The 16,683-nt window shown below is 49.3% G+C and overlaps 1 protein-coding gene across 2 annotated transcripts in view; it reads right to left on the bottom strand.

Moving 5' to 3' along the window:
* The window catches only part of kitlga (kit ligand a), a 153,220-nt gene that overhangs the window by 14,084 nt on the left and 122,453 nt on the right, over positions 1-16,683 (bottom strand). For both annotated transcript variants that reach the window (XM_038781283.1, XM_038781284.1), the window contains 2 exons: positions 8,556-8,713; positions 8,404-8,465 (listed from right to left, as the gene is read on the bottom strand). In XM_038781283.1, coding sequence (XP_038637211.1) covers positions 8,404-8,465; positions 8,556-8,713 — 220 coding nt within the window. The remainder of the gene's footprint in view (positions 1-8,403; positions 8,466-8,555; positions 8,714-16,683) is intronic.

Raw genomic sequence — 16,683 nt, 5'->3', positions numbered from 1 at the left:
GGCTGTGGGCGGAGCAGGGTGGCACCACGCTACCTGTGACCCTCGGAAGACCGGGCCGTGTCGCTCCACAGGATGGCAGTCAAGGGGGACCCATGTCGCAGTGCGGGATATGTAGCAGGCCGCCACCACATCCAATGTACCCCCTGGGGGAACCACCATATGGATCATTAGGACACGCAAGATTAGACAGGTAGACACCAGTTAAGTTGGCATGGGTGAAACACATAGGTTAGCACTAGGGGCCAGGGCACAATACTTGCATATATCACCGTGTTCCAAAATGCCTTGGTGCTCTGTCTGAAGGGTGTGATGGATAGGCTGGGCTGGGTGCAAAGGATGTACTGAGTTTGGGGGGAGAACAGGGGGGTGGTGGAGGTGGACATGGACCAGGGGCCCCAAGGCATTTGGAGGTTAACCCCGGGGTCGCCCTTGGAGGCAGCAGGGGACAGGGTTAGATATGGGGGGGGGCACCATGTGGTAGGGCCTACCCAATCACTGCACAACTCCCCAATACCCAACCCCACCCAGACACGTCCCCACCCCCCGCTACCACAGATTTCAATGGGGCCGTGAGATGGAATGGCCAGCACGAGGGGGGGTACAGGTGCAGTACGAGGCGGTGGAGTGCAGGGGGGGGGAAAGGGAGGCGACTGGACCTTTGGCTGCTGGTGAACCTGGAGACGATTAGATTGTGTGGCCTCCTGTGGCTGTTTGGGCCCCATGCCCTGTTTATTAAGGCGCAGATAAACTTGTGCATGGAGGTCTGGGACAGGTCCACACTCAGCATCTGGATGGACCATGTGGCATAAAAGTTCACCTTGACGGCCACCAGCAGCAGGAGTTCTCCCCCATACCCCGCAGTTCGAGGTACGTCATAATCTGGCAGATATGCCGTCTGGTCTCCCTGGTTAGCCAGAGTTTTCGGCGACACACTTGGTGCGTTAGGTCCTTGAACGACAGGCGCTGCTGGTATACACGATATATATTGGCCTCCATCCTCACTAGCTGATCCTGCTCCTCTGGGGCAGGGTCCGGTTCTGCTGGGCCCTCCCCGAGCAGCTCCTGCTCATGCAACCGCAATGCGTCTGCGGGTGCTGCCGCAGCCACGCAGAGACCAGCCATTCCTGGTTGGATACTGAACTTCATTTATCTGCAGGGGTGAAGGGTAGACAGGTTAGCATGGCGAGTACTCCCGTGACCAGCCAGGTCCAACGGGTTACATGATGGCTCTGGCTTGCACTGCAGCCTCTGACCCAGCATGTGTTGCCCACCCTATTCCAGCTGCGCCCCCTGACATTTGCCCTCTGCACCGCACCGCTGTCCTTGTTGGTATCTGGCATCGGGGTGTCTCTCACCTCGTCACCCATCCCTGCCGGCGGGTGTACCAGCGTCAGAGCTACCTATGCCAACGGTATGCTCTGCGGCCCCTGTCCTGCGCCCTCATGCCTACTTGTCTGGGTGCAGGATGGATGGGGGCAGGGGTGTAGTGGGCAGACAGGGCTTGGGGACAGCGGGTGGTCCTGCGGGGCGGGTAGCTGATGGTGTTACTGGTGGGACATCTGCCCTGTACTGAGGTGGGTGCCAACGACCACTATGCAAGCGTCCGTCAGACGAGACGAGCTCCGCGGCTCCCCTATTGTCCCTGCAGCGGGGCAATGCCTCGGATGGATGCACTGGGGCATGCCAACACCTGGGGGGTCACGGGCTGTGCTGGACCAAGCACATCTCGTTAATGGGTTGGCTGGGGTGAGAGGTTGGGGGGGGGGGGGGGGGTGGCCGGTGATGCTCTGCATATCTACGTGCCACAGTGGGCAGTCAGATGAGTGCGCAACCAGTTGGCTGCCTTGCGGTCTGTGCCTGGACACACTGACCCCACGGCCCATCCCCTGGTCACCCCCCCCCCCCCCCCCCACTACTCTTCCTGGCCCTTTACAGATGACCTCAGCCAGCGGCACAGCTGTCGTCCCACCGTTGCGCTTTTGGGGACATTACCCACCTCCCCCTTCTCCCTCAGCAGCCACGGTGTTCGTTTCCCAATTTTAAATACCACAAGTGAACCTCGCCGTCATCACTTCTGGCTGGCGGGGTTGAAGCATTGCGGGAACCCGGAGGCTATCAGTTTGGGCATGTTAATGAGATGTTAATGTTTGCTACTGTACATAATTGCATGACTATGGCGGAGTGCAGCAGGGACCGCATTCACACCGCTATCAAGGTGCTGGAGCATGGCGCTCCTTGGGGCGCCCGGCACCAACCTCGATTTTCCGCTGACACCGTATTCTCTGCCCGATCGTCATTTGTGATTCTGTCGTGGGAGAATCCCACCCAGGGGTTTGGTATTTTTAAAACAAAACTTTATTATGAATGCAATATTTAACTTCACTCCCGAAAAGAACAGCTTACAATTACCCCTCAACACAACTCTACAATTTCCCATTAAACGACAAGAAAGATACAGCTCACAATACAGCTTAAAATTAGTCAGGCATCGGGTAATACTTGCATTATTAAACAGATTTGGCTGTGGTTGGAACCCCTTCGACTCTGAATATCTTCAAAAAGCTGTTTCAACTCGGTTGTTTCAGCCTCGACCTTGTCTTCAGACAAGAATGCTCTGCTTTTAAAATGTTATTACAGTACTCCTTTTTCCCTATCCTTCTGATAAAGAAAACTGCCTTTATCTGTGGTCTATAAAACAAAGGGTTCCCAGATCAGACTTCACTTCCAAAAGCCTTTCTCCAAAACCCTGTCTCTCTCTCTCTCTATGGCTTCTCAAACTGTCTCTCCCCATTCCGTGGTTCCACACAGTGAGGAACTCACCTCTCCAAGTTTTAAAAAAACCCAAATTCTGTCTACAGGCTGCAAAAGCCCATTAACTCTCCCGGGGCCTCCCCAGTCAAACCACAGTCCTTTGGCCTAGCCTGAAAAACACATTCCTTCGTCAATTTAATCTGCTGGCTGCTAAACCCACCCAGACTCTATAGAACAGAATTATTTTTAAACAAACACTTCTAAGGCGTTTAACCCTTAAATTGTCCCCTACATTTATAATCCAAGTTTCCTAACATCTTCCTATCATCACAATAGTACATAAAAGGGCAAATAAATCTATATATATAATATATGGTGTTGGGTTGGGGTGGGGAGTGCTCTCTGTGGTTTAGTTCATATGAAAAATACTCCCATTACTGGAATCCACCTTTGAAATAATTGTTTGCTCCATAACATAAGGTATGCTTTTTTTCCCATCTCAAATAGCTCTCTGACTTCGAATAGCCAAGTTTTATAGGTTTGGCATTTGGGTTTCAGCCAAGTGAGGCTGTCACCCTTAATGGCAGCTAGACGCAAAATTTGTGAAAGATCGTTATGTTTCTTCCTTCCCTCCCTTCTGGAATTTTTACCTTATAGAGCAGTTGAGGTAGGAGTCTGTGGGGTGTCCATGTGAAATATCTCGGCTAATGTTTTGAATATCTTATTCCAATACTCCCTCAACTTTGGGCATGACTTGAGTGTGTTTAACTAGAACAAAGAACAATACAGCACAGGAACAGGCTCTTTGGCCCTCCAAACTATGGTACCTGCCTAAACAAAAACCGTATGTCCTTACGGAGCCCGTATCCTTCCATTCCCACCCTATTCATATATTTGTCTAGATGCCCCTTAAATGCCACTATCATACCTGCTTCCACCATCTCCCCAGGCAGTGCATTCCATATATTTACCACCATCTGTGTAAAAAACTTGCCTTGCACATCTGTTCTAAACTTTTCCCCATGCACATTAAACCTATGTCCCCTAGTACCTGACTCTCCTACCCTAGGAAAGAGCATCCGACTATAAACTCTGTCCGTGCCACTCATAATCTTGTAGACCTCTATCGGTCCAGAGAGAACGGACCGAGTTTATCTAACCTCTCCTCATAGCTAATGCCCTCCATACCAGGCAACATCCTAGTAAACCATTTCTGTAACCTCTCCAAAGCACCCACATCCTTCTGGTAGTGTGGCGACCGGAATTGTACACAATATTCCAAATGGTGCCTGACTAAGGTCCTGTACAGTTGCAACATGACTTGCCAGTTTTTATATTCAATGCTCCGACTGATGAAGGCCAGCCTGCCGTATGACTTCTTGACCACCTTATCCACATGCATTGCCACTTTCAGTGATCAGTGACATGCACGTCCAGATCTCTCTGCCTCTACCAATTGGTTCCCCGCAGTCTCTCTAGGGGAGGAACCATTTTTTACAGTAATATGTGGTGCTCTGAAGTACCTAGTCATGAGCTTCCATTGATATTCTCTTCAGATGTTCCAGAAGGTAACAAGATGTGCCTCAGAACAAATTTCATTCCAGCCTTCCACCGGTATCTCCTGTTGCACTTCAACCTCCTATTTCCTTTTAAAGTGTAAGGAATTAATAGGCACCATGGACAGCAATGTCTGATATATACAGGATATTGCTTCTCCCCCAGTGACACCTTGTCGGATGTTTACAAAGTATGACTGTATTGGAGACGGACTTCTTACTTTGTTTAGATCTTCATGTTTTAAAAGAAAATGCCTTATCCAAAAATTCAGCACTTGGAAGATCAAATTCTGAAAGGGACATTACCATGACATCATACATGGAACTTACATGTTTTAATTGACCTACCAGCGGTTAGAGTCAAGACTGAAATGAGTAAATCAAATACTCAGATTTCTAATTTCCTTCCAAATACTGATAGTCAATCTCATCCATTTACTTATTCTGCAGTCCCTCGCGCTGTTCCCCATAAATGGCAGCACTCTTAATGGACGTTGGCACGCAAGTTTCTCCAGGTTTAGCCACTGCGTTCCACTCTGTCTGTTAACCAAGCTGTCGCAGGTTAATAATGATAATCTTTATTTGTGTCACAAGTAGGCTTACATTAACTCTGCAATGACGTAACTGTGCAAATCCCCTAGTCACAACACTCCGGCGTACCTTTGGGTACACTGAGGGAGAATTCAGAATGGCCAATTCACCAAACAGCACATCTTTCGGGACTTGTGGGAGGAAACCGGAGCACCCGGAGGAAACCCACGCAGACACTGGGAGAACGTGCAGAGTCCGCACAGACTCCACACATAGAGTGACCCAACCCGGGAATCGAACCCGGGCCCCTGGCGCTGTGAAGCAACAGTGTTAGCCACTGTGCTACTGTGCCGCCCATTAAAGCTGAGCTGCCCAGAAATTGAATTTAAAATTGGGGGGGGGGGGGGGGGGGGGGGGGGGGGGGGGGGGGTGCAAACCTCGTTTCTACTTACTAAGCTATAATATTTTAAAATCACACTCTGGGTCATTTTCCTTGTCATGAAAAACGGGAGAGATGATCCAACATGTTGAATGTAGATTTTTGGAACCTGAATAGGTAGCATCTGGAACAAGTGCAACAATCTGGGGAGGTCATTCATCTTAATAACTTCAATCAACCCCAAAAGAGAGAGGGGTAGCATCAGCCACCGATCTAGATCACTCTTGATATTGGTGTAATATACTCCATATATTCTATCAATTGATGCTGGCATACTGAGATATGTAATCGCGACTGGGCCATTTAAATAATCATAATAATAATGGCATATTGTCCCAAGTAAGCTTCAATGAAATTACTGTGAAAATCTCCTAGTCGCCACATTCCAGCGCCTGTTCGGGGAGGCCGGTACGGGAATTGAACCCGCGCTGCTGGCATTGTTCTGCATTACAAGCCAGCTGTTTAGCCCAGTGTGCTGACCAGCCCCTGCGAAGGCACTTTGCATCTTAATATGGCTGTGGATCTGTTCACTTATTTCCGTGGCTTCAGCTTTATCAACATTAACTTTGTAACCCAAATAATAGCTAAACTTTTCAACACTCTATTTCAGGAAAAATATGGCTGTTGCAGGATCTGTTAAGTATAGCAGGACACCATCAGCATAAAATAATAACTTGTGCTCTTCTTCTTCAGCTGTAACCCCTTTTATGTCTATATTAGCCCTCACCATTTGTGCCAAGTGTTCTATACATATAGCGAACAGAGGGGAAGGACAGGACAATCATGTCTTAGAACATAGAACATAGAACAGTACAGCACAGAACAGGCCCTTCAGCCCTCAATGTTGTGCCGAGCCATGATCACCCTACTCAAACCCACGTATCCACCCTATACCCGTAACCCAACAACCCCCCCCTTAACCTTACTTTTATTAGGACACTACGGGCAATTTAGCATGGCCAATCCACCTAACCCGCACATCTTGGACTGTGGGAGGAAACCGGAGCACCCGGAGGAAACCCATGCACACAGGGGGAGGACGTGCAGACTCCACACAGACAGTGACCCAGCCGGGAATCGAACCTGGGACCCTGGAGCTGTGAAGCATTTATGCTAACCACCATGCTACCCTGCTGCCCCTCTCCCCCTTCCCCCCTTTCCAGCCGAAAGGCTTTAGAAATGTGACCATTCACTTTAGCAGAGGCCCATAGATTTGAATAGAGAATCTGGACCCATCTCACAAACTTGGGTCCAAACCCCAGGCAGCCTAAAGTACACTCAATCTGTCAAATACATTTTCAACATCGAAAGATAAAACCATGACTTCAACTCCACTATCTTGGGCATGAGTCATGTGTTAAGGAGCCTGCGGAGATTGTCTCCAGAGTAACGGCCCATTATAAATCCAGTTTGGTCTGGATGTATAACATAGACACATAGAACATAGAACAGTACAGCACAGAACAGGCCCTTTGGCCCTCGATGTTGTGCCGAGCAATGATTACCCACTCAAACCCACGTATCCACCCTATACCCGTAACCCAACAACCCCCCCAACCTTACTTTTTAGGACACTATGGGCAATTTAGCATGGCCAATCCACCTAACCCGCACATCTTTGGACTGTGGGAGGAAACCGGAGCACCCGGAGGAAACCCACGCACACACAGGGAGGACGTGCAGACTCCACACAGACAGTGACCCAGCCGGGAATCGAACCTGGGACCCTGGAGCTGTGAAGCATTTATGCTAACCACCCTGCTACCGTGCTGCCCCATAAACTTAGTTATTATCCTATTTATTCAATGGACTGGTACTGATGTTAGAATTTTCAGATTGCAATTAAGTAACGATATGGGGCAATATGACCCACACTCTGTTGGGTCCCTACTCTCCTGATGAATGGCCGTTATGACTGCATCTCTCCATGAAGGAGTCAGTGATCCAGTTTCTAATGAGTGATGATAGGCCTGTTGATTAAAAGTGCAAGTATGTCTTTAAAGACCTTATAACCAGTGCCAGGTTTTTCATTATTTTCAAGTGCATCTATTGCCTCATCAATTTCCAAACCGGTGATAGACTTGTCCAATTCTTTATCATTATTTTCTGTCAACCTTGCCATGTTGTGCTTCGCAGAAAGTTGTGAATTTTTCCTCTATCCCTACAGACATCAGAATCCTTGTACAATTTCCTCTAGATGTCCACAAAAGCAGAAGAGATCTTCACTGGTAATTGAAACACCAACAAGAAGCTTGTCCTGTTACCATGTTCATAATATGTTTCGCAAATCATAAACACCCTTCAGCTTGTTCTGAAAGCAAACAATCCAGAGCTTTGTGAGCCTTTGTGAGGGAGGCCATCAAAGCTGATGAGTGCTGATTTTTGTGTTGCTGTTCGAAACTTTGAATTTCCTGCTCTAAATCAACCCGCTTTGAGTCATTGGCACAAGCAAATGCGATGATGCAACCTCTTAAATGCAAAATCAGTTTTCACCAATGGATTGGCAACTCGTGCTAAACCGCACTTGATTTTCATTTCCATCAGAGTTAGACATGATGTAAACCGTTTACCGATTTGCTTTGGTCACTGGCCACCCCCATAATCTGGACGAACACTTCAATGCCGTCTGAGGAAGTGCAGCACTGTTGGAGGCACTGTCTTTTTGATAAATTTTAAACTAGGTGAATGCAAACAGGTCAGCAACCCATGACTCTATTCAAAGAAGAACAGGGGACATTCTCCAGGGTCAACACTTTTCCCTCAACAGATGAATTGGTATCACATTCCCATTTGTGGGACCTTCCTTTGATGAATCTGAGGCTGCAACAGAGGTAGTCGGCAACAACTTGCTGCACACAACTCCTTTGTAATTCTATCCATGGTTATTCATCGCCATAGCTCTCTCATCCCCCAATTTCCTCTCCTCCACTGCTTAAAATATGCCCCAAAAGTGGCTCAGTCCACAATTTCAAGAAACACATTTAAAAGTAACTAAGAAGCATTAAAAAACTATGCTCATAACAGTCACTGAATGTCTTCAGGTTGTGTTAACTTTTGGGCTACTAATATGACTGACAGTAATTCCAGGTAACAAGTAACGTCTAAAATTGAATTTAGGGGATCAACCTTTGCCGTTCTTGCTCTATGTCTGTCTGATGATTTCTATTTCTTCTGTTACTTCTGCAGTTCTGTGGAAACAGGAGTAATGGGGTTAATGGACTGCAGGCAGATAGAATTTCCACATAAGCATTTTTAATCACTACTTACAATGAGCTTACCTTCTGTACTCTGATGAACAGGCACGTGAGAAACAGAGTGATAATCACAGTGCAGACAATGCTGATTCCAATCACAGTTATCTTGTCCACTGATACCATACAGTCAGGACAATGTCCTTTGAAACTATTTGGATCACTTGCTTCTAGAGTTGGCTGCTCTGTTGAGAAGAACAACATTGCTTTGTTGATGTACCAACAGAAAGCTGTCAGCATATAACACATCCCCATTATCGGGAAATACAATGGCTAATGCAGTGTTCAATGCACTGAAATCGGATAGGCGATACATATCGGGAAAGATTGAATAGGTTGGGGTCCCTGCTGTTGAAAAGAGAAGACTGAGTGGGGACTGGATAGAGGCCTTTAACATTATGAAGGGGTAAAGTTGTCAATTGCAATTGTTTCAATCCCAGTTGATGCTATAACTGGAGAGGAAGATCCCAAAATGGAACCCTGGCTCAAAAGACCACAATTTTTACTTTGTAGGACCAGACACATGACTGCTAATTAATTTTAACAAGAAAAAAAAGAAATAAAAAAAGTTGAATTATTACACAAATATTCTTTACTCCCCATTTACGCTCAACAAAAACACACATTTTGAGATTAAAATGGATTACAGAGTACATTTTAAGATACAATGGGTTCATTAACACAAAATCACTTTCAAGCACACAGATTGGCTGTGGTCAAATACACAACTTCGCTTTGAACCCAAGTTCGTGTCTGTGGATTTCGGAAAAAAAGCAAGATGGCGCCGGAGCGAGCTCTCTCCAACAGATCCACTTTTTACTTAACTTAACTCGGGGCCTCACGGTAGCATGGTGGTTAGCATCAATGCTTCACAGCTCCAAGGTCCCAGGTTCGATTCCCGGCTGGGTCACTGTCTGTGTGGAGTCTGCACGTCCTCCCCGTGTGTGCGTGGGTTTCCTCCGGGTGCTCCGGTTTCCTCCCACAGTCCAAAGATGTGCGGGTTAGGTGGATTGGCCAAGCTAAATTGCCCGTAGTGTAAGGTTAATGGGGGGATTGCTAAATTGCCCATAGTGTCCGAAAAAGTAAGGTTAAGGGGGAGTTGTTGGGTTACGGGTATAGGGTGGATACGTGAGTTTGAGTAGTGTGATCATTGCTTGGCACAACATCGAGGGCCGAAGGGCCTGTTCTGTGCTGTACTGTTCTAAATTATACTCGTTGTAATCTTTTAAAATTTAATTCTAAAACTAACATTATTACTAACCTCTCTTTTTTATCTTCTCTTGCAGGCTTGAACATCCTCCGAGGCCCATGGAGACCTTTTGGCCCGACCCGACCTGACCTCCACGACCTGGAAGTGGATCGGGCCCAAACCGGAAGTGAAGCCGTGACCTCGATTTGGAGCCGACCCGGACCTCGGAGCTCCCAACCCGGCCTAACAACCGGCACCAGCCCCCGGATCACCCGGCCCAGTCCCCAGAGCTCCCAACCCGACCCCCGACGACGAGACCCGGCCCAACTCAAACCCGAGTGACCCGCCCAGCGACCCGACACAGAGAGGCCCGCCCAGCAACCCGACCTACCTGAAGATGGAAGAAAGAAAAATCCACGTGGAGGCGCGACCAGGCCTACTTCAAAACCTAACCCCAGGAACGCCCAGAGAGGGAACAGACTATGGGACTCAGCCCAACATGCCTCAGGAAGCCCCTGCCCACGACCAGGACCCCCGAAATGGCAGAGACCCCGCACGAGGACCCGAATGCGCTGCAAGGTACTCCCGTGTCCACAGAATGCTGGGACCCATCCGGATCACAAACATGCCCCCGAGCAACCCCTCTACCTCAACCCGGGACCTGCCAGACGCGACCCCGGACATGTAACCAGCGCCCTGGTCCCCGTCAGCACCCTGGACCCCACCAGACGCAAGCACCTACCTTCCACAAGGTCACACTTCTCCCATCGGATCCCAGGACCATCCAGCTGCAGCTGCTGACCGAGGAAGCGAGGGAAATGCGGTGGTCTGCAGGTTAGTCTGAAGCAACGCGGTTTCAAGACCCCTCTCCCCAGCATACTCCTGGCAAACGTCCAAGCAATCGAAAACAATCTGGATGAACGGTACACCAGACTTACCTCTCAGAGGGAAGTAAGAGACTGCTGTGTGCTCTGTTTCACAGAGACGTGGCTCACCCCCGCCTCACTGGACTGTGCCATACAACCTGAAGGCTTCTCAATTCATCGGGCGGACCGCACCGCGTCATCAGGCAAAGCGAAGGGTGGAGGGGTTTGCCTCCTCATCAACTCCTCCTGGTACTTGGATGTGGCAACCCTGGCAACCTACTGCTCCCCGACCAGAATACCTGACCGTGAAGTGCCACCCATACTATCTTCCACGTGAGTTCACTTCAGCCATTATCACAGCGGCCTACATCCCACCCCAGGCAGAAGGGAGGAAAGCCCTGGACGAACTGTACACAGTTATAAACAACTACGAAACAGAACATCCGGAGGCCTTGTTCATTGTGGTCGGAGACTTCAACAAGGCCAACCTCAAAAGTGTACTGCCAAAATTCCACCAGCACACCTCCTGTCCCACCAGGGGCGACAACACACTTGACCATTGCTACTCAAAAATCAAGGGCGCCTACCGTTCCAACCCCGTCCGCACTTTGGGAAATCAGACCATAAGACGGTGCTCCTTCTCCCGGCATACAAGCAGAAACTCAAGCGGGAGAATCCAGCTAAGAAGGTTGTGCAGTGCTGGTCCGAGGAAACAGAAGAGCTCTTACGTGACTGCTTAGAGACAGTGGACTGGTCCATATTTAAGAACTCAGCAACCAACTGAAATGAGTATGCCACCACCGTCACAGACTTCATCAGCAAATGTGTGGACGACTGCGTGCCAAAGAAAGCAGTACGTACGTTCCCCAACCGGAAACCATGGCTCAATTACGAGATTGACTCCCTACTGAAGGACAGATCTGAGGCGTTCAAGTCAGATGACGCTGACCTATACAAGAAATCCAGGTACGACCTCCGCAAAGTCATCCGAGATGCCAAGAGAGAATATCAAACCAAGCTAGAGTCGCAGGCGGACTCTCGGCGATTGTGGCAAGGACTAAACAACAAAACGGGCTACAAAGCGAAGCCGAGCAGTATCTCTGGCAGCAGCGCACCCCTCCCCGATGAACTCAATGCATTCTATGCTCAGTTCGAGCAGGTAACCAACAATCCGCTGTCGAGTGCCCCAACAGCCCATAGCTCACCCATACCCACTGTCACAGCTTCCGAGGTCAGATCGGCCTTCCTGAAAGTGAACCCTTGGAAGGTGACAGGCCCAGACAGGATCCCTGGTCATGCATTCAGAGCCTGCGCGGACCAGCTGGCAGAGGTGCTCGCGGACATCTTTAACCTGTCCCTACTCCACTCCGAGGTCCCCACCTGCTTCAAGAAGACCACCATTATACCGGTGCCAAAGAAGAACCAGGCAATGTGCCTCAATGACTACCGTCCGGTGGCCCTGACTTCAGTCATAATGAAGTGCTTTGAGAAGTTGATCATGAAGCGCATCACCTCCATACTCCCCGAACACCTTGATCCACTGCAATTCGCATACCATTGCAACCGGTCCACAGCAGACGCCATTTCCCTGGCCCTACACTCATCCCTAGAGCATCTCGACAACAAGGACTCCTACACCAGACTCCTACTTATTGACTACAGCTCAGCCTTCAACACCATAATCCCAGCCAAGCTCATATCAAAGCTCCAAAACCTAGGACTTGGCTCCCCACTCTGCAAATGGATCCTCGATTTTCTGACCAACATACCACAATCAGTAAGAATGAACAACAACATCTCCTCCACAATAGTCCTCAATACCGTGGCCCCACAAGGCTGCGTACTTAGCCCCCTACTCTACTCCCTGTACACACACAACTGCGTGGCAAAATTTGGTTCCAACTCCATCTACAAGTTTGCTGACCATACGACCATAGTGGGCCGGATCTCGAATAACGACGAGTCCGAATACAGGAGGGAGATAGAGAACCTAGTGGAGTGGTGCAGTGACAACAATCTTTCCCTCAATGCCAGCAAAACTAAAGAGCTGGTCATTGACTTCAGAAAGCAAAGTATTGTACACACCCCTGTCAGCATCAATGGGGCCGAGGTGGAGATGGTTAGCAGTTTCAAATTCCTAGGGGTGCACATCTCCAAAAATCTGTCCTGGTCCACCCATGTCAACGCTACCACCAAGAAAGCACAACAGCGCCTATACTTCCTCAGGAATCTAAGGAAATTCGGCATATCCACATTAACCCTTACCAACTTTTACAGACGCACCATGTAAAGCATCCCATCTGGCTGCATCACAGCCTGGTATGGCAACTGCTCGGCCCAGGACCGCAAGAAACGTCAGACAGTCGTGAACGCGGTGTCCATCACACAAACCTGCCTCCCATCCATTGACTCCATTTACATGTCCCGCTGCCTGGGGAAAGCGGGCTACATAATCAAAGACCCCTCCCACTCGGCTTACTCACTCTTCCAACTTCTTCCATCGGGCAGGAGATACAGAAGTCTGAGAACAAGCACGAACAGACTCAAAAACAGCTTCATCCCCGCTGTTAACAGACTCCTAAATGACCCTCTTATGGACTGACCACATTAACACTACACCCTGTATGCTTCATCCGATGCCGGTGCTTATGTAGTTACATTGTATACCTTGTGTTGCCCTATTATGTATTTTCTTTTATTCCCTTTTCTACCCATGTACTTAATGATCTGTTGAGCTGCTTGCAGAAACATACTTTTCAATGTACCTCGGTACACGTGACAATAAACAAATCCAATCCAATCTTAGAATCACCCCAGATGATTGTCACACGAGAGTTTCCAAATTGTACTCCCAAAAACACACTTTAAAATTTTCCCTCCTCACTGTTATGATCCCAGTAGGTGTTATAACTAGACGGGAAGATACCAGAATGGAATCTAGGTTCAAAAGACCGTGGGCGAAATTCTCCGACCCCCACGACGGGTCAGAGAATAGCGGGAGGGCCTTCCCGACATTTTTCCCGCCCTCCCGCTATTCTCCCCCCCCCCCGCCCAACTCCCGACACGAATCGCTGCCGCCGTTTTTTTACGGCCGGCAGTGATTCACAGCTGTTCGATGGGCCGAAGTCCCAGCCCTTTACGCTATTTTTACGAACGGCAAACAGACCTGGTCTGGCCGTTCGTAAAAACGGCGGGAACAACTCGCTTTTTATAACCATGGCACCGATTGGCACGGCAGTACCACGGCCGTGCCAAGGGTGCCATGGGCCCGCGATCGGTGCCCACCGATCGCGGGCAGCGGGCCCGATGCCCGCGCACTATTTGTCCTTCCGCCGCCCCGCAGTATCCATTCGCGGGGCGGCTGAGGGGCATCCCGGCCCGCACATGCGCGGGTTTTGCGCAAATACGCGATGACGTCATCCGCGCATGCGCGGGTTGGAGTCTTCCAATCCGCGCATGCGCGGCTGACGTCATATGACGCGTCAGCCGGTGCTACCTCCGGCAAGCGGGCTTAACGAAATTCGTTAAGCCCGTGATGCCGGAGCTTACGGCGTCGGGCTGCTAGCCCCGACCGGGGACCAGAATCGGTTCCCGGTCGGGAAGGGGCGCGCTGGCGTCAAACCCGCCCGGGTTTGACGCCAGCCTTACGATTTCTCCCGTTTTGGGAGAATCGCGCCCCGTATCTTTTACTTCATGTTATAAAACGTGGAGGAACAGTCACAGGACCACTAACTGGTTTTAACAACAAGAAAAAAACATTTATTAAACATGAAAAAATTGGATTATGACACATAAGCTTTTACTCCCCCCTTAGCTGAACAATTACAACAGATATTAAGATTAACACCGATTACAAAGTACATCTTTAACTACAAAAGTCTTATTAACATAAAGTCCCTTTCAAGCACACAATATGACTGTGGTGAAATACACTGTGAACCTATGTTTGTGTCCGTGGATTTCTCCTCAGAATTCCCCCAGATGAAAGTTTCCAAACTCCACTTCCAAGAACACACATTAAAACCTTTTCTCGTAATAATGCTTTCCCTTAGTGGTTTGCATTCTGAAATCCAGTCCAGTTTTTACAAATGACAATGAACCCAGACCGCTCTCATTTCAACACCGAATTCAGACCAGTATTTTATACCACCCCCTTTTAGGTTTCCTTGGACCTAACTGCTTGCACACAAACTCCAAGATCCAACCACTGATTTTCATAGTTATTTCAACCCATGTTGTGGGTTCAACCCACCGTGTGGGCGACACGGTGGTTAGCACTGCAGCCTTACAGCGCCAGGGATCTGGGTTCAATTCCAGCCTCGGGTGACTGCGGAGTCTGCACGTTCTCCCCGTGACTGCGTGGGTTTCCTCCGGGTGCACCGGTTTCCTCCCACAGTCCAAAGATGTGCAGGTTCAGTGGATTGGCCATGATAAATTGCCCCTTCGTGTCCAAAAGGTTAGGTGGGGTTACTGGGTTACAGGGATAGGGTGGGGGCTTGGGCCTAGGTAGGTTACACTTTTCAATGGGCCGAATGGCTTCCTGCACTGGAGGGATTCTATGATTAGTGGGAGGCGTTACAAAAAATAAATTTTAAAAAGGGCAGCACGGTAGCATTGTGGATAGCACAATTGCTTCACAACTCCAGGGTCCCAGGTTCGATTCCGGCTTGGGTCACTGTCTGTGCGGAGTCTGCACATCCTCCCCGTGTGTGCATGGGTTTCCTCCGGGTGCTCCGGTTTCCTCCCACAGTCCAAAGATGTGCAGGTTAGGTGGATTGGCCATGATAAATTTCCCTTAGTCTCCAAAATTGCCCTTAGTGTTGGGTGGGGTTACTGGGTTATGGGGATAGGGTGGAGGTGTTGACCTTGGGGAGGGTGCTCTTTCCAAGAGCCGGTGCAGACCCGATGGGCAGAATGGCCTCCTTCTGCACTGTAAATTCAATGATAATCTATGTTCCACAGGCTTTAATGAAATCTCACAAACCTGAACATTACTTGGGACATCTTTCTGGTGTCTCAGCTTTCTTCTCAGCTCTGTCTGTCTTTACTGACCAGTCCTCTGTTCTAGTACCTTTAACGTCAAACCTCTTGGAAACTTATCTTCATTTCTCTCATTTCCTTAGCTAACTGGTCTTCAGATCCCTGCACTAATTTTCTTAACCATTATTTCATGGCAAGGCTTTTTGTATAGCAAAGCTGAAAGAGATGTCCCCTTTCTAACCTTCCAAACCAACTATTTCTAGCAGAGCTGTGAGGGATGTCATCCACTTAGTTCCATTTCCTGCACTAACGAATTCTGATTGCCAGTGCAGGAAGAGATTGGGTCTCCATTCTTAAATGGTGCCCGGAGGTCTAGACACCCCACCACAGCCTCAGGACCACCCAACTCCCTATAAGGGGGTCATTGAGCCCCCTCGCATCCACCTCATAAGGCAGGACACCCCTGGGCCCCGACCCTGCTATGGGCAAAATGCCACCTAGGCACCTTGGCACTTTCATCCTGTAGCCTTGGCAATGCCCCTGCCAGGCTTGCAGTGCCACCTGGGAACCCTGGCAGTGCCAAGGTGTTCACCCTGAATCCAGGAACAGAAACATTCAACCCAACTAAAACGATACGTTGGCTAGATAGATTCTCCATTCTGGAACCTAACTGCTCCCACTAGTGGCGAATCGCTACTGGTCTCAGCTGGAGCTAGGAGTGGTGCCCAGGTGCAGGTCTCTCTCCTTTACCATGCTAATTTATGCATGGGGAGAGTTCACCAGATTCTGTTGGAATCCCGATATCAGGGCAACGTTTTGATCTAATACTAAGCTCTGGTGAAGTTCCCTCTCCCCCGCACAATGCAAATCTTGCCACGTTATGCTGTCAAGTAGGGGCATCCTCCTTCCCGCCATGTGAATAATGAGTCACCCCCCCACCTCTCAGCATGCATGCAGGAGGGTTACTCGACCCACTCCAACAAACCCCCCATCAGAGACCCCCAACAGAGACCCTCTCAGAGTCTTCCATCGGAGGCACCCCCCATCAGAACCCAGAACCTCCATCAGAGATCCCCCCCCCCCAGAAACTCCATCCGAGACCCCCATCAGTAACTCTATC

This window comes from Scyliorhinus canicula, chromosome 20 (assembly GCF_902713615.1).
Source record: "Scyliorhinus canicula chromosome 20, sScyCan1.1, whole genome shotgun sequence".
Lineage (NCBI taxonomy): Eukaryota > Metazoa > Chordata > Chondrichthyes > Carcharhiniformes > Scyliorhinidae > Scyliorhinus > Scyliorhinus canicula.
The sequence above is the reverse complement of the archived record's forward strand: the minus strand, read 5'-3'. Positions and strand labels throughout refer to the sequence as shown.